This window comes from Hypomesus nipponensis, chromosome 20 (assembly GCF_054491055.1).
Source record: "Hypomesus nipponensis isolate SF chromosome 20, ASM5449105v1, whole genome shotgun sequence".
NCBI lineage: Eukaryota > Metazoa > Chordata > Actinopteri > Osmeriformes > Osmeridae > Hypomesus > Hypomesus nipponensis.
Genome location: NC_140380.1, coordinates 6,615,001 through 6,642,500, shown reverse-complemented (window position 1 = coordinate 6,642,500; position 27,500 = coordinate 6,615,001). Strand labels below are relative to the sequence as shown.

Below are 27,500 nucleotides of genomic sequence, written 5' to 3'. Positions count from 1 at the left end.
TGGCTCCCCCACACCCTGGCTGTCCTGGTGGGCTCGTGGCCAGGGCCTGGGGCAGGTGTCGGGGAGGTCAGGCAACACGCACCCACATGCTCCCGCATGCGTGCATGGATGCATCCAGAACACACGTCCGCACACAGGCACCAGCCACACACACACACATGCTCACACATGCACCACGCAGCACAGAAACCATCCAAGCCACACAGTTCATTGCTGTGCTGCGCAGAGCAATTTGCCAGCCAAAAGTCAGACTTTCCTTCTTTTTTTTTTCTCTCTCTTGTCTCTCCTCTCTTCTACCCTTTTCCGTGCTCTCTGTGTCGACTGGATTGTGTTTACGCTGTACGCACGCACACACACGCGCGCGCGCGCGTGCGGAGCGAAGCTCGCTTAGGGGTTTAAAGTTAACCGTCATGGCTTGCTGTTATAATGGGATTGTCCCGATGACCTAGAATCCTTCTAGCACCCTCGGGGACCAAGGAGAGGAGAGAGGAGAGGGTAGGAGGGGCTACGTGGATTATCCCGGTATCACTGCCCAAAATCTGCCCCATGAACGGTGCGTGTTTCTAACGAGAGAAAGGGGTGGGGGTGTGGGGGGGGGGGAATCGCACATGCAAACATGTCCGATGAATATTCATGGGGGGAACGCCCAATGCCGTCGCCGCTGAGAAACGACTCGTAGGAGTCTTGGAGAGGATCACAGACAGGGGTTTTGCCCTTCATCCAATTCTGTTTTGAAGTGGGAATTTTCAGCCCCCTCGGGGGGGTTTGTTTTCCCCTGCTTGTTGTGTAACGGCTCAGTTGAAAGAGGGCCACCGAGGTTCTGAGGCCCGGGTCACTGGGGGGGGGGGGGGGGGGGGGGGGCGCGCATCTGATTGGACCAGCGGCGAGGTGATCTCTCGTATGGTCTGTCATGTGATAACGGCTGTGATCTCTGAGGCCGCTGTAAAAGTGCATCTCTCTCTCTCACCCTCTCTCTGTCTCTCTGTCTGTCTGTCTCTCTCTGTCTCTGTCTCTCTCTCTCTCTCTCTGTCTCTCTCTCTCTCTCTCTCTGTCTCTCTCTCTCTCTCTCTCTCTCTCTCTCTCTCTCTCTCTCTCTCTCTGTCTCTCTCTCTCACTCTCTTTCACTCTCTCTCTGTCTGTCTGTCTCTCTCTCTCTCTGTCTCTCTCTCTCTCTCTCTGTCTCTATCTGTCTCTCTCTCTCTGTCTCTCTCTCTCTGTGTTGCGTTCTCCCTCTTCTGTCTGGCTCCTGCCTCTTCTGTGTGTTCTCTCTCTCTCTCTGTGTCTTCAGGCTCTGTCCTGCCGCATCCGGCCACAATGAAAGCCGATTGAATGAGGCCACGCCGGGGCGCCTCGAGTCAGCCAATCAGCACCGAGAAGGCTGCTCGGTTTCCAGGTCAAGAGTCACACCAAGCGGCCGTGGCACGGTGCAGGGAATGCCGAGTGCCTTTGTGACACCCCCGTGACGAAGCAGTGCACTTGTGGTGGTCCCGTGCGTCGGTGCTGTTTACACAGCCCAGTTCAGTCGCTGTGGTTTGTCGTCGTGTAAACACACGCGGAGGGCACGTTAGCACGGCCAGGGTGGTAGCGCTGCATGAACCGTGCTGAAAACATGCAGACAAGGTGACCCCCCCCCCCCCTCCCCCCTCCCCTCGGTCACGACCGGTAACAACACCAGAGACTCTCTGTCCTTCCCTGCAGTGGCTCAGCCAATGAGCAAGGTTAGTTTCATACAAATGATTGTTTTGAAGAGGGACACATTGAATGTTAAGGTTTCTGGACAACATGGAAAGCAAGAAACGTTTGTGTGGAAGTTGTTTCCTAGTGTCGGTGTGGGACTGTGTTCTAAACAGACTGCACCTGTGACATTATTTGTATGTTGCACTTGAGTTATTGCCCCTGCCCAGTCAGAAGAATTATGTAATACTGCAGTTATGTGATGTTCCACTGTGTCTGGTTAAATACAGACTGTTCCCTGGCACCAACTACTGAAATACTGTTAGGACTGTGCACTTCTGGTTCTTGATTATCTGCTATTTCATTCTGGATGAAGTAAAAATGGAACTAAAGAACTGGGTTTCTTGTGTTCATGTGGACAGGAGAACTGGTTTTATACGGAAGTGTGCAGAGTAGTTGACCAAACCGCGGGTGACTTGTGAGAAGTCATGTTGGACGCAGGCTTTTGTTTCCTTTGGTGAGTAGCAGCCAGCAGCCAGGCCAGGGCGGAGCTGTGAGAATGTCCAGCCGGAACTCCACATCTCTAAACAGCCGGAGGAAAGCGACTTTGCGATGATCCAGTCATGTTTGGCTCACGCCAGACACTGTCTCTGCCTTTAACAGATCCGTTTTTCCCTCTCTTTCTGGTTGAGTCCTTTCACTGTCCCTCCCTCCCTCCCTTTTTTCCAAATCTTCTGCTCGAAGCATTTTTCTCGCTGCGGAGGGGGACCTCTCGAGGGGCCGGTTGTGACTAAGCGTCCAGGCTACCTCCCGCGTCGTGGATCTTTTTGCGCGAGCCACGCGAAGCGAGCCCGCTGCCTATTTTCACGACGGCCTCCGGTCGCGGGTCCCCTGCCGCGGGTCCTGCCTTCAGCCCGAGCGGGCTCTCGGTGGGGCCGGTGCTGTGTCAGTGGCAGGCGAGGCCGAGCCAAAACTGTGTGGAACACCTCGCCTGCCTGCCAGCTCCGGGGGTCAGGGAGAAACCCAGAGAGAAAGCGAGGCTGGAAGGAAGAGGGCGAGCGAGAGAGGGAAAGCGAGAACAGCCAGTCTTTTTCCTGCTCTTTTTTGTTGTTGTGTGGCCCCGTTGCTAGGACACCGGAGCTATGCGGCCGAACATTGACAAGGCCCTGTCCTGGGACGAGAGAGAGAGACTGCAGAGAAAAGAGCTCGGGGAAAGTAAGACTGGGGGGGGGGGGGAAGAAAAGGGGGGAAACCCCTCTGGGACCCGGGTGCTCCTCGGCGTGATAGTCACGCACGCATGTCTCCCCGCTCGGTCGACCGGTCTTTTTCCGCGTCGTCTTTTGTTGTTGCCTGGTGACCTATGCTTGTGGTTAAACTGTACAGTTGAGTCCGGCTCCCTGGCACGCTCTGGTCTGGAATACGACTATGGCGTGGGAGGCATGGACATCAGCTGTTAGCGAGGACAACCCCAGTGTTATCTCTCTTTAAACACAGTGCTCCTCAGCAATGCTCCTCAGCAATGTTCTGGTCAGTCCGGAAGGGCAAGAGTGAGTGTGTGTGTTTGGGGGGGGGGGGGATGAGGCAAGTAGGGTGTGACCTCATGTTCCCATACGGCCCCTCTATCAAAGTTTTATAACACACACACATACACAAACACACACACGGTACACACACATACACTGACAGATATCCCACTTCCATGCCTTCGCTGGCCCTGCTGACACATGCAGATGTTATGAAAGCCAGCTGTTAAAGACAGACAAAGGCCATGTTTCCAGTGTGGGTATGTGTGTGTTGTGTGTGTGTGTGTGTGTGTGTGTTTACCATACACCAAGGCCAGGTTTCCTGGGCCTACTAGGAGAACATAATAACACAATGTGAAGCACTCAGGCATTTCATTTTTTACTGAGCCAAGTAGTTCTGTAACTATGTGTTCATGCATGTATTCGCTTGCCTGGCCTGCACACACTTGTATATTTGTCTGCTAGCTCTGAGGGCGTGTGTGTGAAGTCACACCCTCTCATGCTCCCTCGGAGATTGCCACGCCCTGCGGAAAGTTCCGGAAGCTGAGGAATAGAACCAACAATGAACTGGATTCAAATATAGAGTGTGAATTAATAGAGACAGAGAGAGTGAGTGTGCTGTGTGTGTGTATGGGGGTGTCGGGCGGTAGAGAGGGAGAGGGAGAGGGGGAGATGGAGAGAGAGGGAGAGAGAGAGGGAGAGAGGGAGAGAGGGAGAGAGAGGAGAGGGAGAAGGGGAGAGGGGGAGAGGGAGAGAGGGGGGGAGGGAGAGGGAGAGGGAGAGAGGGGGGAGAGTTAAGGCCATCCCTGTGAGCCTTTACAGTGCAACCATTCAGTTCATGTAAAGAATAGGCCCATCTAGACATGGCTTCCTCTCTCTAACCCTTTGTGTAAAGGAACATTCAGGCTATTTCCCCCGCCCCCCCCCCCCCCTTCTCTGTTGAGTCGTGCAGTCTCTTCCTTTGTCAGTCTGCCTGTCGCACTGTGACCTCTCCTTCCCTCCCCCTGTCTGTCGGGGAGGAGGGGGGTGGGGTGGGGGGCAGAGAGCACACCAGGTCTGGGCCTTACGCAGCACTAAAAGCACAAGCGGGGGATATATACACAAGTGGCAGTAATTAGCGTGCGATTGAGAGGTATGCGGAAATCGACGTGTGTGTGTGAATTTTGGTCGGTTCTGGGTCGGTGTTGCCTTGAGCAGGGCGTCATTTGAGTGTGTGTGTGTGTGTGTGCGTGTGTGTTCTAGTGGACAAGGGAAGCAGGGTCGAGGTGGTGGCATCGGAGGATCTAGAGGCAGAGCTCGTTGGCCGTTGTGCCCCCTCCCTCCCTCCCCCCTCCTCCTCTCCCCTTCCACTGTACAGGGGTGACACAGAAAAACACACACTAATACACACACTAGGATCAACACACTCCATAAAGGGCATATGCATGGTCAGAGGGGGGGGGGGGGACACACTTCAGGATTAGATTATGAACGGACCATAAAGCGCATATAAAAATCCAGCCATGCAAGACTACCTTTGTCCAGATTATAAAGTCTAGTCTGGGTGGGATTATCATATTACATCCCAACTGAGTGAGGGATCACTTTAGTGGGGAAGGTTAACTGAATCACCCCCGAGGTTGTAGCGTTAACTCTGAACCAGACCAAAGACACTCTGATATGAGTAGATTACTCGGTTCCTTGGTAGTTTAGCCTAATAGCCTTTTGCCAGAGACTTTTGCACATTACTGTACGTATTTATATTTGCACACATACATATTCAACAAGTGTGTGTGTGTGTGTGAAGCTGACAGGGCAGAATAGAGGAAAGACGTCCAAAGGCTGACTTCCTGTTGACCCTGGGGTCACCCTAAACTCTCGGAAGGAAGTCATCGCTCTTTCTTTCCCCTTCTACTTCCTGTTTGTCTCTGACTGCTTCCTCTTTTTCCCCCTCCCCTTTCTCAGTTTTGTGTCTTGATATTCTGGACTAGACTAACTTCCCCACCACCACCATCCCTCCAACACCCTCCCTCCCTCCCACACACACACACACACGCTGACACACACACACAGCCCGCATTAAGAGACTACAGCGCGGGCGTGTGCTCAGGACAGAGAGGGAGAGAATGGAAGCTCCGAGGGCTCAACGGACAGCAGGTCAAACGGGGACCGACTGGTAGTCCGCAAACCGACATCACTAAAACAAAAGCAAAAGCCCCACAAGTACAGCCCTATAAGCCTGTAAACCAATGCAGCCTCCTCTACGCGCCTAGCCCCAAGCAGAGCGGCCCTCGCACGAGTAGCTAGTTTCCGCTCCAGCTAGCGCAGCTCCAGGACTGATGTTGTCCCGGGCTTCAGTCGCTGGTCCACCCAGTGCTGTCTAACTGGGCCTCGCCTCCTCTGTGCTCCACCCAGCCCTGTCAGAGCCGCTACCCTGGGTCTGGTTCCTTAGCCGCCTGGGTCGACTCAGGAATTAGACCAACGCCGTGTGACTCAAATCTGCCTTTGTCTTCTGACATGAATGGTGTTTCTATTCAGATGAATGTCTAACAAAGACTGTGATTCTGGCGTTCGCTGCATGGATATCCTGTTCATATGGGCTACAGGGCCACTTCTGTGACGTGAGCGTGCGTGTGTGTGTGTGTGTGTGTCTGTGCATCTGTGAGTGTGTGTTTTGAAGTGCAGTGCCGCTACCCTGACTCTAGCTCATTACAGATTCCCTTTGTGCTGTGTGTGTGTCTCTTGTGTTTCTTCCTCTGTGTGTGTGTGTGTGTGTGTGTGTGTGCGCGTGTGTGCGCGTGTGTGCGTGTGTGTGCGTGTGTCAGAGCCACGGAGAGGTCCATGCTGTGGTCACGGGACAGGGGCTGTTAAAATGATCACTCTCACACACACACACACACACACACACACACACTCACATTAAGTTTGATCCTGCCAGTGAGTAATTGTAGTATTAATGGTGCACTCGACGTCCCACAGTCCCTCAGCAGCTGAAATCTTAGACGCTACGATAACATTTAGCCATGTGTCGCTCCGCTACCCACCCACACACACACGCGCACGCAAAAAACACACTTCACAGCTCCTCCGCTGTTATCCCTCCGTCTACCCACACTGCGACGTCACGTGGTGTTTGGCCCAGCTGCTTTAGCTCAGCACTTCCTGGTTGAACCAGGCAGCCAGACTCTCGATTGGCCGACGCCTCTCGACCTACCCCCGGGGGGGGGGGGGAGAGCTGAACGGGGTGGCACCGTTGTGCGCGAGCGTCGTGTGTTTACGTGCGTGTGTGTCATTGTGTGTTGGCCTGTGAGGAGAGGTGTCAACGCGGTCACTTATTTTTAGACCCTGCCGTGCCTCGAGCTTCGCTCTGTTTCCTCCGGTCTCCAAGGACACACACACTGCCGGCTGTGTGTCTGAGGTAACCTGCCGTCCGTGGAAACACACACTGTAGCAGTCCCAGAACCCGTAGGCTTACAAGAGACACCCCCCCCCCCCCTATCAGTTCACTGGAGGTCACAGATAAGCCCTCGTTCGCTTGGAGCGCGCGGAGATGTCAAGGTGTCCCACAGGAGATCTCTGCCCCACCCCCTACCTCCCTCCTCCCCCCAGGGCCCCTCCCATTGTTTTGCTAGGTTTTGCTCGTTTGAGGTCGGTTTACGTGGCTGCAGTTCGTCAGGCCAACAATGTGGTTCGTATTAGGGAGCTATCCAGCGAGCCTCACAACTCTGAAGGTGCTGAGAGCTTTTCCGCGGTGTGACTGGGCGTGCGCGTGCGTGTGGTTTCTGTGCTGCAAAGTGGTGTGGTGGGGGGGGGGGGGTTGTGCATGTTACCGGTGCCAGTGTTGGCAGAGTCTCTGGGGTGACAGAGTGACACGGCGCACAGCTTTTTATTAAATACCACATTGTTGTCAGTTGTAGTGGATCTGGCGTTTGTAGTCCAGGCTCTAAACCTGACGCCAAACCCAAGAGAAAAACCCAACAATTTGCACACTCGCTGATACTCATCACAACGACTGGAGTCGTTCTTTTAGATGGACGGCGGCCGCAGTTCTAAAGAAATGTGTATTTCTCGGGGATATCCTGGAAGCTCGTTTTACGGGCGTCCGTGTGTTCTGTAGCATGTGCATACACTGCCAGTTAAATAGCATTCAAATCAAATCTCAGAGGCCACTATCCCAAACGGCTTCCACAGGTGAGGCAGGGAGGTTTAGGTGTGGTGGTGTGGACCCCTCCTGGTCTGGGTGGGGGTTAAGGGTGAAGACCCCCTCTGGTATGGTGGTGCGGAGCTTTACAAGACCGGAGTTTCCTTCTGTGCACAGTGAAGGAGACTAGAATGGAGGCTCGACTCAGACACGTTTATATCTCCTCAACTGTCGGGAGAGGAGCTGTCGTCAGTTTGGGGGCCGAGAAAGAGAGGGGGATAAAGTGCGCGTGTGAGAAAAAGGGTGAGGAAATGATACAGAGAGGTGTGTGTGTGTGCGTGCGGGGGATGGAACACCCTGCAGAGTTGAGCGAGGTTAGGGCTGAAGGAGGCACGAGGGTGTGACAGGCGCTATGATGTGCCAGATGGAAAAGAGTGACCTTTCCCAGACAGTCCCGCTCCATCCGCTCCGACCCCGTCGTTGCCAGTCACTCCGTCGATGGACACCCCCTCGCCCCGCCTGTTTCATATCTGCTGCACTGATGACGTGTGTGTGTGTGAGACAGACCCAGTAGTCAGTGTTCCGTACAGCACAGAGCCATGCTCCCCCCCCCCCACACACATACACTTAAAAAAACGCTAGCATCCACACAGTATGTAGCATTGATCATGTAGGATTAGAGCTTAATCATTCCAACCGCTATCCGATTGTAGAGAGACCCCCCCCTTCCCCCCCCCCCCCCAAAAAAAATATATGCTCCGTCAACCGTCCAGGTGCAGGGTGGTGAGGTCACGGTGGTCACGTCCGGCCGGGTTTCCATTCTGTGTGTGTAGCTGGTCCTGGTTCCGAGGGGCACGCGTCCTGGTTCTCTAGCCCGCTCGTGTGCCGCACCTCTGACATGGCCTTTTAGACCTCCCTGTAGCAAACCTGCCCGACACGGAGTGGGGGGAAAATAACTTTTAAAATCCTCCTCAGAACCTACTCTTTCGATACGTCTACGCGCCTGCTTCCCGCTAACCCTTCTGTGTCACTCTCTTTCTCCTCTCCTCCAAGATCTCTCCACCGCCAAGAGGAAGTTTGCCGAGTCACTCGACGAGTTCAAGTTCCAGTGCATCGGCGACGCCGAGACGGACGATGAGATCTGTATCGGTGAGGAACGTTCGCAAACATAGAGGTGTCGCTCGCCGGCCCTGTTTACTGCGACAGTTTCCCCTTGCATGACTTTTATTGGACACTCAAAACTGCTGTCATGATTTGGACGATGTTGTTTTATTATTTGCCTGCGCTCATGTGTTTTGTTCTGTACCTGTGTGCTTAGGTGCTTTTAAATGTTTGCTTTTAATGTTTTATATCCCATCAACCAACCAGGCCCTGCAGATGAAAATGAGCCAAGTGCTCATGATAATGAACGTGTATTGGCCCTTGTTAAGTAAAATAAACAACAGTCATCAGAAACGGCATAACTTGGCTGCTTTTTTCGGTCGTTTGGCCACACCTAACAGTTCAGCACCCATCGGTTCCACCCACAATTATCTCCAACTGACCCTTGGCAGCATTTGCAGCAACTGCAACCACACCGGTTGGATTATCACCCAACCTTGCCGAACAGCGTTGTACAACTTCCTAGCTCCAAGTAGAACCAATCGAAACTCGAAGCTGGACAAAACACTTCCTCCTCGCGTGTTTAAGGTCTCAGGTTCTCTTTGTGATACGAACATGACCCGGAGGGCTGATGACATGATGGTTATGAAACACAATAGGCTCTGATGGTGCTCTTGGTTAGTGGGTTTGTCTCTAGCCTTAGAGCACCCCACACACACACACACACGCACGCACTCCCACCCCCCAGCAAAATCCACCACCACTCTAACTCAGTAGAACTTCGACTGACCTCAACTGGTCTAGAAATCTTCGAAACCCATGTGATCAGGTTCACCGCCGAGTTTTATCACCTTTTATAAAATGCGAAGTGCCTTTTAAACGGCATACCTCACATTGGTCTACGGGTATCTACCCTTTTTTTATGGCGCAAATCAAAAGTCCAAGTTAGAAACTTTGGAGACAACCTCCTGGAAGTGTCAATTCTGGATGATGGTGGTGGCATTTCAAGTGGAAACTGACTCGAAACAGCGCATTCATGCCTGGCTTGGTTCAGATCGCCAAACAAGCAGGAGCATGCTTGCCTCTCCTTAGGATACAAATACTGCAACTGAAAACCTCAGCCTAATCAGATTTATGAGTGGCAGGTTTTGCAAAGTCATCAAGCTATCCGACTCTCACTCTCGTTTTCTTTTCTTCCGTCCCTGTGTGTCGGTGTCTCCCCACAGCCAAGTCTCTGCAGGAGTTTGCGGGAGTCCTACAGAACCTGGAGGACGAAAGAACACGGATGGTGAGCGAGGAACACACACATACGCGCACCGTCGAACGGAACCGTCCAAGCAGCTCCTGTAGAGCAAGGTGCTGACGGGCGTCTCTCTCTCTCTCTATGCCTCCTCAGATCGAGAACGCCAGTGACGTCCTGATCACGCCGCTGGAGAGGTTCCGGAAGGAGCAGATCAGCGCCGCCAAGGTGAGGAGAACCGAGAGGACGCAGGACCCTGAGTGACATAGAGCCCAAACTGCCTTAGAAACACAGAGATACCAGGGCCCTGTGGAGGTGGTGAACCAGGGTAAACTCCTTGAGGCCCCGAGAACGTAGAGGCACAGAACGAACCTCGGGATCTAGAACCATGAATCACGGACCCTCGCGAAACATACAAACGTCCCCCAGAGCCACGAAATCTAGAACGTATGAGAAACGAAAGAAAGCATAGCGTTACGACAACACAGAGGGCCCATAACTTAGGGAGGCAGACTCCGGAGATCTTAGAAAGCAAAACGTGAAGGCCTGGAATGTAGAGAAACAGTACAACAGTGGAGAAACCACAATGCCGGAGTGTGCACTAATATGGCCCTGAGGTAATGCCGTTTTTTTTCTTCTCCCCCAGACGGGGTGTCCAACTTTGGTCGCAGGTTTTCAGCAGGTTTACACACGCTCATCTCACACACCAAACGCTCCTTCTTGCTCTTGACATAATCCCTCGGAGCTCATTGTGTGATTTTACAATCCCTGTGATTACGAGTCGAATTAAAAATCTCTATTCAGGTCATGAAGGGAGCGCTTAATCCCTGTTTAACCTTGTAAGTTAAATATCTTGTCTGACACAGCTCTCTGTGACAGATTGTGTCCACGGAAACATCAGACACAGACTCTGATCAGAGAAACCATTTTTGTAGTTTTTTTTTTTTTCTTCGTAGAAATGCAGCAGGAGGTGTAATATTGATCTGTTCAACAGAAAAACTCGTAAACTCGATAGAAGAGGCTGATTTTGTTTGAGCAGGCCAGACCTCAGAGACTGTGGTCTTACTGCCCCCATCTGGCCAGGATTGGTATAACAAGAGAAGGTTACTGCAGTGGCCTGAACTCTTAAGGGCTTCGTGAGACTCGATCCTGAGCTTGACTGAGTGGATCCTCAGACATGATGTCATGTCTGACTTTTTTAGTCACGGATCTAAAATGAGCACTAGAAGCTTCTGTCTACTAGCTGTATGAGGAAGAGCCATTGAATAACAACGCTGGATGATGTCATCCTGGACCGGGGTCACCATGGGATGAGATCATGCAGTAGTGACGTTGGCCTTCCTGTTGTTTTGAAACCCTCCCTCCTCAGGTGTGTGTGTGTGTGTGTGTGTGTGTGTGTGTGTGTGTCTGGGATGATCTCACATTGTAAGTTGCAAAGCTCTTTATTGTTTACCTGCCAGCTATGAGTTGTGCCGGTCTTGGCTCAGCTAGGCTGGCATCAGTTGTGTTTCCAGAAGAATCTTATTTGGGCATATTGTAGTTCTCTGGAGAGAAATGGATTTAGATATAGAAGCTAAATGAGCTAAGATTGACGATGGTTTACCCTGGATGTGGGTGCAGTGAGGTGTCTGAGCTGTTGTCCAAATGAGAATAAGAAATATTCATTTACTTGAATTGCCTCAATTCAAAAGCTGAACTGATTGTCAAAGTAAAATGTATTTGTACGATTATATACATTGATTATAAATATATATATATCATAATAAAATACGAATAATATGATAAACAATATTATAGAATAATTTTATAAAAAATATTTTATAAAAAATATTTTATAAAAAATATTTAAAAAAATATATATATATATTATCCAATATAAAAAAAAAGCATTTGTGTGACTTTTCTCAACGTTGTTTTCTACAGGAAGCCAGGAAGAAGTACGACAAGGAGACAGAGAAGTACTGTGCAGTCTTGGAGAAACACCTCAGCTTATCTGCCAAGAAGAAAGAGTCCCACCTCCATGAAGTAAGCACACACACACACACACACACAAGCACACATACGAATGAGTCAGCACAGAACATTGCTCACAGTCCCTCATGCTTGTCTGTGTGTGTTTGTTTTTGCATCTTGCATGTGTGCTTTTGTGCATGCCCGCGTGTGTGTGTGTGTGTGTTGTCCCTCAGGCAGACAGTCAGGTGGACCACGTACGGCAGCATTTCTACGAGGTCTCTCTGGAGTATGTGTTCAAGGTGCAGGAGGTCCAGGAGAGGAAAATGTTTGAGTTTGTGGAGCCGGTGAGACTCATCCTAACCTCCATGTTGACCTCTTGTGTTTATTACCTACTTACGTACTGCACACATAACTAACCAGACTTATGAGTATTTACTCAAGTGGTGATAACTGACCTTAAATTTGAATTGGTGTTGCTCTTTCTTTAAGATTGGATTGGTTGTGAGTTTCATAAAAAAAAATAATAATAATCTGAACTCCCCCAAATATTTTGCCACTGACGTATTTACTAGTAAGCTTAGTTACTTTTAGCTGACTGTCATTCAAAGGAGAAATGCTTGATGGAATTGAAACGTCTTCATTGTCAGTTTGTTTTCAGAAGCACTCTCTTCCTCCAGCTAAACTCATCCCACTATTATTTGTCTCCAGTTGCTGGCTTTCCTCCAAGGACTCTTCACCTACTACCACCATGGCTATGAGCTGGCCAAAGACTTCAACCACTTCAAAACAGACCTCACCATCAGCATTCAGAACGTAAGGCTGCTCTCCCACTCCCCCCCCCTCCCCTCCCCCTCACTCCCCCCACCCCGTGGCCTCAGGCCACCCCACACAGAGAACAACCTGATCGTTCCAGAACATTCTGTGACTCCAACCTGAAAAAGGCTCTGACTTTCTGGGGGATATAACAGTACATTGGAAACCCAAAACAACCTGAACCGTTAGACACTTAAGACAGTATCACGTTAGGGCTGAAGTACATCCAGCATATATTCTACCCCCCTCCCGCGGTCCACATTAACCGGTCGACCCAACTCTGGTCTTTCTGGATGGGGGTTCATGACAGATGGTCATGCCTAGGCGTAGAACAAGTCCTTCATACCTTATCCTCTCTCCCTGTTTCCCTCCTCGCCTGCCCAGACGCGGAACCGCTTTGAGAGCACACGGTCGGAGGTGGAGGGCCTGATGACCAAGATGAAGGAGAACCCTCATGAGCACAAGAACATCAGCCCCCACACCATGGAGGGATACCTGTTTGTACAGGAGAAACGTCAGTGCCTGGGCTGTTCCTCTGCCTGTCTGTTTACCTGTCTGTCTGTTTACCTGTCTGTTTACCTGTCTGTCTGTTTACCTGCCTGTCTGATTACCTGTCTGTTTCCTGTCTTCCTTTTTCCCTGGCTGTCTGTGTCCTGTTTTCATGTTGACCTGCCTGTTTGTTTCCTGTCTTCCTGTTGACCTACCTGTTTGTTTCCTGTCTTCCTGTTGATCTGCCTGTTTGTTTCCTGTCTTCCTGTTTACCTGGCTGTCTGTTTCCCGACTTCTTGTTTACCTGCATGTCCTGTTTCCCTGACTGTTACATGTCGTCCTGTTTACATGTCTGTCTGCTTCCCTGTCTGCCTCTTCACCTGTCGCTCCATCTCTCATGTTCTTAGCGTTTCTTTTTACGAACTCGTCTGTTTGTCTGTTGATCCGTTCACCTGTATGGGTCACCTCATGCCTGTCTGTTGACCTGTGAGCGTGTGGTATTAGTAAGCCAGAAGTCCCCAGTATCCTAGGCCTACCTCCTACCACACACAGCAGAGAGATGTCAACACTGACCCCTCGCCGGAGGGTTCAGACAAATAGATTTTGATTTCCCGCCACGCACACACAAACCCACGCTGATGTGTTCGGAGACGAGGGCGTCACGTTCGCGCGCGGCGGTAACCTGGAGCGCGTGCCGTTACCGCGGAAACCCCGGGTGCCCGGTGGGGGCTGTCGCAGGAGCTGTCCTTTGTTTCACCCTCTCTCTCTCTCTCTCTCTCTCTCTCTCTCTCTCTCGATCTCTCTTACTCAATCTATTTTAGGCTCGTTCGTGTCAGCCTGGGTCAAATACTACTGCACCTACCACCGCGAGCCCAAGCGAGTCACCATGGTGCTGTTCGACCAGAAGTCTGGAGGGAAAGTGGTGAGTCCTTCTGCCGACACCACCCCCCCACACAACCCCTCTGAGTATCCCTCTCAGCACTCCATTTCAACTTGTTTATGTTCAAATAAGCCTCGTTTGCGTTGGCAAGTCGCCACTGGCAACGCGCATCCGCGCTGGCCGGCAGTTGGGCCCTCTCGGGGCCCGGCGGTCGAACCCAGCGAGTCGCGGGAGTTGCCGTGCCAACGCCAGACCGTGGGGCCGTCTGGCAGTGAGGGTGGCATCGGTGCCAGTCTACTTAGGCACTGACACGATGCTCGAGCCTAAATGCACACTGAGAGGGGGGGTGGGGGAGGCGAGGAGAGGTGTAGAGAGGAGGGGAGGAGGGGAAGGGAGTAGGGAGGAGGGGAAGGGAGTAGGGAGGAGGGGAAGAGAGTAGGGAGGAGGGGAAGAGAGTAGAGAGGAGGGGAAGGGAGGAGGGGAAGGGAGTAGGGAGGAGGGGAAGGGAGCAGAGAGGAGGGGAAGGGAGCAGAGAGGAGGGGAAGGGAGTAGAGAGGAGGGGAAGGGAGTAGAGAGGAGGGGAAGGGAGTAGAGAGGAGGGGAAGGGAGTAGAGAGGAGGGGAAGGGAGTAGAGAGGAGGGGAAGGGAGTGGGGAGGAGGGGAAGGGAGTAGAGAGGAGGGGAAGGGAGTAGAGAGGAGGGGAAGAGAGTAGAGAGGAGGGGAAGGGAGTAGAGAGGAGGGGAAGAGAGTAGAGAGGAGGGGAAGGGAGTAGAGAGGAGGGGAAGGGAGTAGAGAGGAGGGGAAGGGAGTAGAGAGGAGGGGAAGGGAGTAGAGAGGAGGGGAAGGGAGTAGAGAGGAGGGGAAGGGAGTAGGGAGGAGGGGAAGGGAGTAGAGAGGAGGGGAAGAGAGTAGAGAGGAGGGGAAGGGAGTAGAGAGGAGGGGAAGAGAGTAGAGAGGAGGGGAAGGGAGTAGAGAGGAGGGGAAGGGAGTGGGGAGGAGGCACATTTCGGCCGTGGTTCGATGCTGTGGGTTTGAGGAGGGGGGCGGCGGCTAATAGACTGCTGAATGGGAAGACCCCTATTAAGATGTGTCTGGAAAAAAAACACGTTGGATCAACTGGGTCAAGGCTGCCATTAGTAATATGGGTGGTAAACAGTAATGAGTGTGGTGTGTGTGTTTGAGTACACTGTGTGTGTGTGACACAGAGTGCGTGATACTTGGCGTGGCTAAAAGCAGTGTGTGTCGTGTGTGCGTCTGTTCAACCAGTGTGTGATACGTGTGTGTGTGTGTGTGTGTGCGTTCCAGGGAGAAGAGGATAGCTTCACGCTGAAGTCCTGCACGCGCAGGAAGACAGACTCCATAGAGAAGAGGTTCTGCTTTGATGTGGAGGCGGTAGACAGGTGAGTCCCCCTGCTCTCTCTCTCTATCTCTCTCTCTCTCTCTCTCTGTCTGTGTCTCTCTGTCTGTGTCTCTCTGTGTCTTTCTGTCTCTCTGTGTCTGTCTCTGTCTGTCTCTCTCTCCCTCCTTCTCTGTCTGTCTGTCTGTCTGTCTCTCTCTCTCTTTCTCTCTCCACCTTTCCATCAAATGCCCAGACCCAACACTCCCCTTGTTCTCGATGACCGGGTTCGACGACCTCACAGCCCCTCCAGCTATGACAGAGGCGTCGCTCCCTCAATAAAGGGAGCTCTCTGCAAAAGTCGAAAGACGAATGCCCGTCAGCTTGTAGTTAGTCTCGTCCTCCACCGTGTGGAGCCCCCGAGCCGGCCTGCCGCTCCGCAGTGAGGCTGCGAAAGTGGTCAGTGGGGCTTAATGAGGATTGGCACATTCAAAGCCCCCAGTACACAGCAAATAGCCTTGGCTTGTCTCTGTAACGTCACATTAATAGTGGATGAAGACGGAGGCGCTGTCTCACGTGCGTTCGGCGTCCCTGTGGGCCTGCAGCGACCTTTTTTTGGCAGGCCCACAGCACACCCCCGGAGAGTTCCGGGCCGTCCTGGGAGAACGAATGTGGGCCAACGACGAATTGAATGGTGTTGCCGCTTCGGGATTTCGTCTTTTTTTCTTTCTTTAATCGCACTGTTTGAGCTATGTCATGTCACCGACCTCTAATGAGGAGAGGAGAGAGAGGGGGAGAGAGGGAGAGAGAGGGAGAGAGAGGAAGAGATAGAGAGCTCGTTCTTTCACTCAGTCGCCATCATTTATTTACCGTGTTTGTGCCTAGCTCTGAGTGGTTTTGTGTGTGTGTGTTTACCGTACTCCTTTTGAAAGCAGTAAGAAACCTGTAACTTGGCCCCCAACATGCTTAAAACCCCTTAACATGCAACCCCCCCCCCCAAAAAAAAAACCTGACCAAAAAGGGAGATTTTATTTGAGGACCTGTGTGTGTGTGTGTTGAGGGAGAAGAGTGCGGGCAGGTGAAGGTGATCCTCCTGTCAGAGCTGCTGCAGTCCGGTGAAATAAGGGAGAGCGAGGGACGAGCCGGGCTGTAATTAGATGCTAGCGCAGGGCCGGGCCCGGGATTGATGGCGGCGTGGCTAGCTAGCCCCGGGGACATTGGGAGAGGGGGGCCGTCACGCACCGGTCCCGTCATCTGTTACGGTGCGAGGCGGCGGCACTTTCGCACTGGACGGCGTGAAATGTGAACGCGCGGACGTTTCGTGTCTGGAACGGAATGCCTACGACCTGTGTGTGTGTGTGTGTGTGTGTAGGGCCGGCGTCGTCACCATGCAGGCTCTGTCGGAGGAAGATCGCAGGCTGTGGATGGAGGCCATGGACGGAAGGGAACCGGTGCGTTGCTACGGTTACGGTGCTTGTTATGGCCGCATTAGCGGGCACTAATGTGTGTGTGCGTGTATGCTGTGTCACACATCCATGTCAACAGCAGGAGCCTCAGTGCACATCATTGCACACACACACACATGCACAAAGACACACATGCGTAGACACACACACTCGCTCCGAAAGATCAAGAAGACACGGCATTTTAGCTAAATTTTGTGGTATCAGTGATAACTGTGTGTGTGTGTGTGTGTGTGTGTGCGTGCGTTCTTCCTCCCAGGTCTACAACTTAAACCGAGACAGTCAGACAGAGGGCTGTAAGTGACTCATTAGTATGCATTAGCTGTCCGCACACATTTGGCAACATGAATGCACTAAGCATTAATTAATTTGTTTACTTATTGGCTTCTTCTCTCTCCCTCTCCTTTATTCTGTTCCTCCGTGTGTGTCTCTCCCTATCACTCTCTCTGTCTCTCTCTCTCTCTCTCTGTCTCTCTCTCTCTCTTTGTCAGTGGCCCAGCTGGACGTGATAGGTTTTAACGTGGTCAAGAAGTTTATCTATGCTGTAGAGACCAGAGGTGAGACAGGCGCCTTGGCACACTACTGCTTTCAGCTCTCTCTCTCTCTCTCTCTCTCTCTCTCTCTCTCTCTCTCTCTCTCTGTCTTCCCTGTATCTCTCTCTCTCCCTGTCTCTTTCTCTCTCTTTCTCTCTCTCTGTCTTTGTCTCTCACTCTCCCTCTCTCTCTCTCCCTGTCTCTCTCTATCCCTCTCTCTCTCTCTCTCTGTCTCTCTATCTCTCTCCCTGTCTCTCTATCTCTCTCTCCCTGTCTCTCTCTCCTCCCTACCCCCTCATTCTTTCTCTCGCTCGACCCCGTCCGACCAGATGTGCCATGGTAACGGGATATGAAGACGGGATGTTTTCCGGTGGTTCTATGGCAGTCTGACAGACAGGGCTGTAAGCTCCTTCCCTCTTCCCGCCGCGCAGGTATCAATGAGCAGGGGCTGTACCGGATCGTAGGCGTGAGCTCCAGGGTCCAGAAACTTCTGAGCCTAGCCATGGGTAAGACAGTAACACACACACACACACTCACTGCTGCAGAACCCAGTCTAGATACCAGCTATAAACAAATGGAATACAGTCATACACACACAATGTCACTTTTACGAGACTTCGCCTGGAGAGCGACCCTGAGAGTTAACACTGTATGCCATGACACTCCAGCTAGACGATTGCATGACCGAGCACTCCCCCCCCCCCCCAAAAAAAAAAAAAATTGCCCTCACGCTGTTGAGATGCGGCGTCTGCAAAGACCCCGTGACCTGCAGCAGACACTTGACGAGCCTGTGTTGGTCCGTGTCCAGATCCCAAGACGTGCGCCGACGTGGAACTGGACAGCACGGAGTGGGAGATCAAGACCATCACCAGCGCCATCAAGCACTACCTCAGGTAGCCCAGCCCTAGCAGGAGGGGCCAGGGGGAGGGGCCGGGGGGAGGGGCCGGGGGACGAGAGAGATGGAGACTCGTCCAGGGGGATGTCATCTAGCTGGACGAGTCTCCATCTCCCCCCCCGAGACCCCCCCCCCCCCCCCCAGTTAGAGTCTCCCAGCATCGCCCCGGGGCTTTGTTTAGCAGCCGTGGGAAGCCTTTGGGGGTCCTCAGGTAGTTAGATCCTCGACTTGGCTATGTGTCGCGTAGGAGAGAGAAGACCCGCCTCACTCTCTAGTGACTTTATTGTGTTTAATAACACATTATCTTAAGAAATCTTACCTGGTCAAATGTTCTTACTGCACTTGCTGCCAAATGTTTGTTTTTTTTAAGCATAAGCAAGGCTAAAACGAATATTTTTGCACTTCAATTTGTTTGGGAATGTGTTGCAGTGACGACATGAAGACATGTACATATAGGAGGGGCAGGATAGACGCATGAAGCCGGCATAAATACATGTGATGTATCAAAGTATCTGTCTCGTCTGTCTGTTCTACAGGGTCCTCCCCGCTCCCCTAATGACCTACCAGTATCAACGCAGCTTCATCAAAGCAGCCAGTGAGTCTCCGTCTGTCCTGAGTGTGTGTGCTGGCCCAGCTGATGTCCTCGGCTCCCCTGGGTCCCTGGTCTTCTCTGGTACCGCAGGAACTGCTCACTCTTTTGAACCGGGTCTGGTCTGGTCTGGTGTGCCCGGTGCTCTGGTCTGTCCCAGTTCAGACTGGTCTGGGATGAGCAGCCTGTCTTTTGAGCGTCTCTTTGGGAGCTGTGTGGACGCGTCAAAGTCAAAGCAGGAAATAGGGGTGTGTCTTTCGCTCGCCGCTGAGGAAACGGTTTTAGAGTAACACCAGCTGGAGAGAGAGAGACCTTTTCCGCCTTTAGTCTTGCCCAACCCGTCCTCCTCTCTCCCAACGAATCACCTCATTCCCCCTGCTCCCCTCCTCCAGTCGCTCTGCCGCTTCTCTCCCTCCTGCTCCTCCTCTCTCCCCCTGCCTCCTCCTCTCTACCACCTCCGCCTCCCTTCCTCCTCCTCTCTTTTTCGACTGCCTCCTGTTTCCCCCTCCCTTCCTCCTCCTCTCCACTGCCTCCCTCCCTCCCTCCCTCTCTCTCCCTGAGCCAGTGGGGTGATGTCGGGACGCTGTCCTGAGACGAACTCTTTTACGAGCGCCTCCCCTCCCCCTCCTCCGTGTGTCGGGCAGGGCACGGTGCCACCTGCAATTTGAGGCGGGCGTGCAACGACAGGGGGAGGGGGGGAGCACCCGCGCCCACTCCCTGCCGTGCCCCGCGCCATTTTGACCCGTGCCCAATAATGCTTTTTTCTTTACTCCCCCCCCCCATCCCCCCCTCTCTCTCCCTCTCTCTCTCTCTCTCTCTCTCTCTCCCTCCCTCTCTCTTTCTGTCTCTTGGCTTTCCCTCCGTTTCTCTCTTGCGCTTTCACATTCTTTCTCCGTCTTTCTCCCGCTCCCCCTCGTCCCGGTTGGATGTCCCTCGTCCCTGGAAATGGATACCCAGGGTCCAGGTGCTCGACACAGGCTCTCTCTGCCTCCCACATCTATTCTTCTTCTCCTTCTTCTCCACCTCCTCGTCCCCTGCTCCCACCCGGTGCTTGTCTTTCCCCGTCGCGCTCCTCCCAAAGGAGTCTCCCCTCCTTCGCTCCTCCCCGTTCCCGCCTCTCCTCCTCCCTTCCTTCTCCGTCTTCCCCGGCTTACTCCTCTGCCGCCTCCACCTCCTTCTCCCCCCTCCACCACTTCCTCCTCCTCCAACTTCCTGGCCAGCAGGGGGAGCCCTGTATGCACTGCACACAGCAGACCTTGTCTTAAATCTTTTTTTTTGTGTTTTTTTTTGGAAAGGAGTGTTCCCTTGACTATGCCAGGTTTCTGGGAGCACCGTCCACTGGTTCCATTCGAACGCGACGTTAGAAGGGTCTTAAACGGTGCTGTGACCTGTTGCTGCAGCCTGGCCGAGTGGCAGCCCCCAGGCCCTGCCTCATTTACCCTCCCCGGCTAGCGATTCATTTCCAGACTCAATGAGGGAGATCGGCTCTTAGCCGGCTCGTAGCACAGGTCCATTTGGTGTGGGCTGTTTGGTCCAAAAATGGCGACCCGGAGGGAAAAAAAAACAAACAAATTCGGAATGAACTAAAATGAATGGGAATGGCTTTCCTTTTAGGAGAGGACTGGGAGGATGTATGACTCCAGTGTTGGCGTTGAAATGTGTGTGTGTGTGTGGATTGGGAAGAGCGGTGCAGAGCTCTCGATTGAAGTCTCCCGCCGTGACGTCCGCTACAACTCATGTCGGAACACCGTGATTCACGACCCTCGAGACGGCCACACACACGCACACGCGCGCTCACACCGGCCCGCGTCCATAAACGACTCGCGGGCCGCATGAAACACGCGGCGGCTAACCACAAACGCACGTGTGCGTACGCGCGACCTACACGGACATGCGCGCCACAGTCCTTGGCTAGCCCGTCGAGGACATTTGGTTTACGAGAAAAAAATCCCCTCTTCCTGCCTTCCTCCCTCCCCTCCCCTCTTCCTGCCTTCCTCCCTCCCTCCCCTCCCTCCCTTCCTTCCTCTCGCCCCGCAGAGCTGGACAATCCCGAGGCCAGAGTGACAGAGATCCACAGCATCGTCCACCGCCTGCCGGAGAAGAACCGCCAGATGCTGGACCTGCTCACGAAACACTTGGCAAAGTAGGTTTTTTGCCCCGCCTCCCCCCCCCCCGCTTAAAGGCTATAAGCCGATTGGCCGGGTAACGCGAGGGGTGAAAACACCTTTGTAGTGTTTGCATCCAACCCAGCTCTGTTTGTCTCTCACTCAGTGTGTGTGTGTGTGTGTGTTCGCATTGGTGGGAAGCTGTTGTTGTTCTTTGCATTAGCAGAGGATTACGGAGAGGAAAAGCAGGTTGTAATTCCCCGGTCGACATGCATTCAAATAGCGTAGGCCCATGAATACGGACGAGTCGAGAAGACATGAACCAGATGCGGGTCCTCCCCGGGGGGTCTCTGTCTGGTTAGGGATATCGACATGGATAGGGTCCCCTCGGGTCTGTGTTGGACAGCACAGCATAGACACGATGCATTATGACGCAGAGTTTTCAACCTCCCCTAACCCGTCCCCGCCCAGACGGGATTTACCGCTAACGAAACAACAACACGACCTTAACCCTTGCAAAGTGAGCCCCCGTTCCAAACAAACAAACAAACACAGTTTTCCGGGGCATGGTGCCGGGTGGCCGGGGTGGTCTTGAAGGTTTTGTTTTCGCGCGTGTTGTCGCCACAGCGACGCATTGCCACTCTTCCTCTCTCTGCCCTTCTCCTCCAGCGTGGCCAGCCATCACCCCCAGAACCTCATGACGGTGGCCAACCTGGGCGTGGTCTTCGGCCCCACCCTGCTCCGCCCCCAGGAGGAGACGGTGGCGGCCATCATGGACATCAAGTTCCAGAACATCGTTGTGGAGATCCTCATCGAGAACAACGAGAGGGTGAGGACCCGCACGACGGGGGGCTTGCGGGGGGGGGGGGGGGGGCGGACACGCATGAGAGAGAACGGCATGAACGAGACGAGGGGAAGGGGAAGCTTGGGAAGGAAGGGAGGGAAGGATGAAGGGGAGAAAGAAAGAAAGGAGAGGAATGATGGAAGGAGGGAAGGACTTAGAGGAAAAAGAGAAGAGGAAGGAAAGAAGGAAGGAGAGGAGGAAGAGGAAGAGGGAAGGAAGGAAGGAGAGGAGGAAGAGGAGAGGAAAGGAAGGAAGGAAGGAGAGAAGGAGGGAAGGAAGGAGAGAAGGAGGGAAGGAAGGAGAGGAGGAAGAGGAAGAGGGAAGCAAGGAAGGAAAGGAGGAAGAGGAGAGGAGAAGGAAGGAAGGAAGGAGAGAAGGAGGGAAGGAAGGAGAGAAGGAAGGAAGGAGAGAAGGAAGGAAGGAAGGAAGGAAGGAAGGAAGGAAGGAGAGGAAGGAAGGGAGATGAGTCTTGAGGAAAAAGAAGACCCCCGAGGGGTGTGTCACATGACATTCTCCTTTGGAGCCCACCGACTGTCGCTTCACGTCACGACCCCCCTCCCCTCAAATCTCTACACCAAGCTGCTTAAGCCAAGCCTCTTATGGGAGGGTCACTATGGCAACGGCCAAAACAGTATATGGTGGTCAATAAACTAGTGTTACATGGGATATCACAAACACACACACAAAGACGCACACACACACACACACTTATAAGCACACAGCTGGACCTTGCGATAGAGCATATCCTTGCAAGGTGACCCTGGACTGAATGTTCAGCACAAAGAGCACATCCAAATCTTTGGCCGGCAGGATGAAATATCAACCTTCACGGGTGTGAGTGACCAGTTAAACATGAGGGGGAATTCTCACAAGAGTTTCTCTGCGCTTGGGTGTGAGACGAGAGTGAAGGACAGGCCCGATCCTGAACTCGGGGTCCTTTAGTCTAGACTGCAGTCAGTGTGCACATGGGGGGGGGGGGGGGGGGAGAAAAGCCATAACTGTACCTTTAATCCCGTTAGCCAGCAGAGCTTGGCCCTGGGAGAACTAATGACCTACTTCTAGTGAGCTGGTCATGTGTGTCTCTCCACTGCGCTGCATGGCTGAATGGCCTGGCATGCTGTTCAGAGAGACACCGCAGAGGCCCGGGACGCCCTAAGATGGCGTTCGACTCGACTGTGGAAGGTGGACCGAGATATGCCGAGTTCTCGTTTTGTCGCTTGAGAACGGTCTGAGGCCCACGCAAAGCTTTTTCCACGCGAAAAAAACAAAAAAAACATTGACGTTTCAGAAACCGAAGTGGCTTTCGTAGTTATTTAGTTTTTTATGTGGTAAAAATTGCCTCATCACACGATTCCACTTCAAACTCGTTGTTTGAACCGGAATCGTGTTTTCACGCGTTATGATTACGGCTCGGGTTCTATCTCCTTTTGTTCCAGATCTTCAGGGACACGCCTGGCGGCAGCGTCGGAGGGGGGCTGGCCCCCCCGCAGGTCGACTCGACCCGGAGACGCAGCGCGGAGAGCAAGGCCCAGTCCTGCAGCGAGAGACCGCTCACTCTCTTCCACACGCCCACGCACGCCAAGAAAGGTAGGCGCACGCTTTGTACACGCGATTGTACACGTCGATACAGGCCTTTTTTCGAGGCTGCAGTCCTCAGATCATTCCAAAATAAAAATAAAATATATATATTTTTTTTTTTAATGTTTACAAACTCTTGTTTAGTAACTTCTGTATGGCTGCTTTCCACCGGTAGAGAAGAGAAACAGCGTGGGGCTGAACTCGGTGTCCGAGCCCCTGGCCCAGGGCCAGGGTAGCCAGTCCTCCTCGTCCGTCCACTGCAACAACAGCAGCAGCCGCAGCCGGACGCCCCGCAACAGCCTGACGAGCAACGACGGCGACCCAGACACCAGGCCCAGCCAGAACAGGCCCAACTCCCTGTGAGTCCACCACACACGCGCACACACACACACACTCTTATACACGCCCTCCCTATCTTATCTCTCTGTTCCTTTCTTCGCGTGTGTATCACCACACAACTGGAGAAGGTTGTGTGTCGACAGGCGTGTAGAGAAGGGGAAAGCAGGATGAATGGAAAAGGGAGTCCAAGCCAAGTCCACCCTTTGGGGAAAACGCCGTAAAAGACGAGATATTTCCCTCAAAGACTCTCTCTCTCTCTTTCTCCTTTTATTTGTCGCTTGCTCTTGCACTGTAACGTGAGACATCCTGTGACACTCACACGCCAACACATGCCATGTTAGTCAGTTTAAGTATCAAACCTCTTTCTCTGGCTTTCTCTCTTTTTGTGAAATATATGGGGGCGCGGCGAATTAAGGAGAAGTCATTGATTTTCCCGCTTTGACCCAGTGGCATTTCTGAGCAGACTTTATTGTCGTCTGTTTAGAGAGAGTAGGTGAAATGGAGACAGTCAGAGAGAGCGCGCGAGAGAGATTGTTTAGGCTGCCTCCGCCAACCCGTCTCTGCCAACCTATCTTTGAAAAGTCGAACAGCAGCAAAATTGCTTTCTAGGAACTCCTCAAGAGCCTAATCTTTGACCCGAGAGAGGCGGAGGGGGGGGGGGGATTGGGGGGGGGGGTCAACATTTTTACGTGCGCCCTCTCCCTCCCTCTCTCAGAAGGATACAAGTTTGACCTGAAAGTCCTTGTTTTGCACCTCTCCCTTGTCTTTGTCGCTTGCTCAGATGGAGTAAACAATGCTGGTTTTTCTTTCGGGTTATTGTGAGTTTTCTCCAGACAGTCACCTTGGTCGGCATGTGAGACCCAGGCGAGCTGAGGGGCAAAGGGGGTCACGTCGACTCTACTCCTCCTCCCTCATTCGGGGAAATCCCAGGGAAAGAAACTCTTTTGAAAATACAACACATAGTTAAGTTGGAGATAATGAATATGAGAGGGGGTAGAGAGAGAGGGGTAGAGAGAGAGGGGTAGAGAGAGAGGGGTAGAGAGAGAGGGGGAGAGAGAGAGAGAGAGAGAGAGAGAGAGAGAGAGAGAGAGAGAGAGAGGGGGAGAGAGGGGGAGAGAGGGGGAGAGAGGGGGAGAGAAAGAGAGAGAGAAACCAGCCCAAGTGACTCATGCTAGAAACCTGTCCTCAATTATCCACTTCCCTGTAATGAACAATGCCGGTCAGAACACGCTCTTCTAGAACAACTGTGAGGATTCTCTTCCACTGTTTCCACTCCGCGGAGGTCTCTCCTTGTTCTCTCTCTCTCTCTCTCTCTCCTGAAACAATAGAATGATTGGTTCTGTGGTTGCCCATGGTAGGCTCCCCAGTGGTCCATTGTGGGTGGTACATCAATGTGGTGGCAGTGTTCCTGATACAGCCTAGGGCACGTGTGCATTTACTGTAGGCACATCGACATTATCGGTGTTTCTATCTTTTTATTCATCGAGACATGTCAGTACTTGGTCAATACGACCTTACTATCTTTACAATGTGTACAAATGACTCGCACGTAGACCCGCATGGTTAGCAGCACTTCAGACCCATAAACTGAAATCCTTTCAGACGTCGTCATCAAAATGATAGGTATTCAACCTTTGTGTCATGTTCTGGTCAGTGTGACCCTTCAGTCATTGTGAACCCCCCCACATGTTGCGACAACTTTACCTCATACAAAAATAAAGTGAAGCTTTGTTTTTTTTACCGTCGGGCTGTCTCACACCCCCCACAGTGCGAAGGTTAAAAGAAAAAGCTTTTTTTGTTGTTGTTGTATTGGGTAAAGTTGTGGCAGCAGAAAGATAGGTCATTGTGACCCGAAGGCAGCACAAGGGTTAAACTGTAATATCTAGGAGACCAAGCCTATAGAACAGGCTAGACTAATGGCTTGGGGCTGGCTGTCTGTCTGGCTAAATGACTGAAGACAGAATTAACGGTCGATTTAAGCCTCGTTCAAAATTTAGCCATCTCAATGACAAACAACTTTTTCGGAACAGGCACCCCAATCTGTGTGCAAGACGCCACAATCTGCCTGGCTGACTAAAGCTTATGGCGCAGGGTTAGACCCGACCAACCTTTGTCCACTGAAAACAGATGAAGTCCCAGACGTAGATCAAGGCCCACGTGACACGAGATAGGTTCCAAAACAAACACAAGGCCCTCATTACATCACTAACAGGCTTTTCGAATGCATTTATCATGCATGTTGAGATCATCCTTCAGGGGTCAGATGGCTGAGCGGTTAGGGAATCGGACTATTAATCAGAAGGTTGCTAGTTCGATTCCCGGCCATGCCAAATGAAGTTGTGTCCTTGGGCAAGACACTTCACCCTACTTGCCTCGGGGGAATGTCCTTGTACTTACTGTAAGTCGCTCTGGATAAGAGCGTCTGCTAAATGCCTAAATGTAAATCCTTAGCGACACAGTTCTCAGCGGTTACATTCAGCCAATTTTTTTTATTGGCTGAATGTAAACGTTATTTTTATAACGTGCATCTGCATGATCTGGGATCGTTGGATCCGATATCGGGGGATTCATTTTGGCCCGGGCCTGTGTTCGACCCGTGAATACAAGGTCCACTGACACCACTGGTGTTGAGTGTCACTTTTCCAGAGAGGCAGCTGAATAATGAGCGTTAGAAAAGGCACTCTGCATGATAAGGTAATCTTTATTTACTCTCGTTGGCTCCCCTGGGATCGTAAAGCTGCTGGGTGGGATGGGTCCCTGGAACACTGGGACTGAATGATGTTGTGGAGATTGATGAAGGGGTAGAAAGAGAAAGAACTGCCGTGATCACTTTGATTAAAACCGCTCAAGTCGACTCGATTGTCGTTTTGAGAGAGCACATTTCTAAAACAAGGTGCAAAACACAAGACCAGAAAGAAGGAAAAAAGAAGAATCAACACCTTGGTGTGTAATTGATGTTTGGGTTCATTACCATGACAACTTAAGGTTGTTGCTATGGCAATGAAGCATCGTCGAAAGAGCGTTTTTTTTTCTTCTCTTTTTCATTTTCTTTTTTCCCCCTCCAGAAGAGATCATGGTGAATGTGAATGAGCTGTTCTGTTCAAAGACGGTTACGCAAGCTAGCTAATAAAAGCATGTGTGGAATGGTCATCCCTGGCCGCTGCCCTAGACAGTGATAAATGTCGCCTTGGCCCTGAATCATCTCCGGGTCAGCAGGGCCGCAGAATCAGATCTCTATCTGCTCCAGCTTGGAGGGGTCGAACAAATCAAAACAATCTCCTCTACCTCCTCCTCTTCTCGCCGGCTACCAGCCCGCAAACTCTCCCCCCTCCTTCCTCCCATTTTTCACTGACAATGTGTGTTGTCGTCGGCAAATCTCGCAGGAGAGACCCCATTTCAGTCTGCCCAGTGATGGAGGAAGGACAGTCCATAGCGCATTCGTCCTTAACGCGAACGCACATTACTGTGGGAGAAATGGAGAGATGGTAGGAAGGAGAGTCCCCAAAAAAGGGGGGGAGGGAGGGAGAGTTTTAGTGAGGCACAAGCAAAGACGGAAGCTTCAAATGGAAATAAAGATCTGCCCGATCAACATTTTTTTTAATTATTCCTTCTCACGGTGGTTGTAAACATGCGTGACTAATACTTCCTCCTCCTGTGTTGTGCTGTTCTAGGTTGAATCCAAAGAGCCGCCCAGCTATCCCTACAAGGTATGCGTTGTTTTTATGACCTCTTGATTTCTGTTCGTTTGTTTGGTGGAGGACTTATTTCTCTAGTCACAAAATTAGTTTATCACATCTATAATAATACATTTTATTTAAAGGCGTCTTTTTCGACACTCAAGGACAGCGTACAAATTACATTTAAAAACAACCAAATTAAAGAATACGACAACATTAAAAACAGCAGAAATGGGCAGAGTAATTTACATTTATATGGAATATGCATTTTTAACAGAACATCTCTCACTCCTTGCACTTGAACCCAACTTGGCCCAAATGATCCCACATCTTGAACATAAATATGCT

The 27,500-nt window shown here is 52.0% G+C and overlaps 1 protein-coding gene across 2 annotated transcripts in view; it reads left to right on the top strand.

Moving 5' to 3' along the window:
• The window catches only part of LOC146246117 (rho GTPase-activating protein 26-like), a 38,589-nt gene that overhangs the window by 8,275 nt on the left and 2,814 nt on the right, over positions 1-27,500 (top strand). The window contains exons 2-21 of one of the 2 annotated variants that reach the window (XM_084684333.1): positions 8,371-8,466; positions 9,645-9,706; positions 9,815-9,886; positions 11,582-11,683; positions 11,845-11,955; positions 12,320-12,424; positions 12,809-12,938; positions 13,735-13,835; positions 15,099-15,193; positions 16,502-16,580; positions 16,852-16,888; positions 17,084-17,149; positions 17,557-17,631; positions 17,934-18,018; positions 18,557-18,615; positions 20,647-20,752; positions 21,384-21,543; positions 22,995-23,145; positions 23,312-23,495; positions 27,147-27,182. In XM_084684333.1, the coding sequence (XP_084540459.1) occupies positions 8,371-8,466; positions 9,645-9,706; positions 9,815-9,886; positions 11,582-11,683; positions 11,845-11,955; positions 12,320-12,424; positions 12,809-12,938; positions 13,735-13,835; positions 15,099-15,193; positions 16,502-16,580; positions 16,852-16,888; positions 17,084-17,149; positions 17,557-17,631; positions 17,934-18,018; positions 18,557-18,615; positions 20,647-20,752; positions 21,384-21,543; positions 22,995-23,145; positions 23,312-23,495; positions 27,147-27,182 (1,912 nt within the window). The remainder of the gene's footprint in view (positions 1-8,370; positions 8,467-9,644; positions 9,707-9,814; positions 9,887-11,581; positions 11,684-11,844; positions 11,956-12,319; positions 12,425-12,808; positions 12,939-13,734; positions 13,836-15,098; positions 15,194-16,501; positions 16,581-16,851; positions 16,889-17,083; positions 17,150-17,556; positions 17,632-17,933; positions 18,019-18,556; positions 18,616-20,646; positions 20,753-21,383; positions 21,544-22,994; positions 23,146-23,311; positions 23,496-27,146; positions 27,183-27,500) is intronic. The other variant, XM_084684334.1, reaches the window with a different exon arrangement.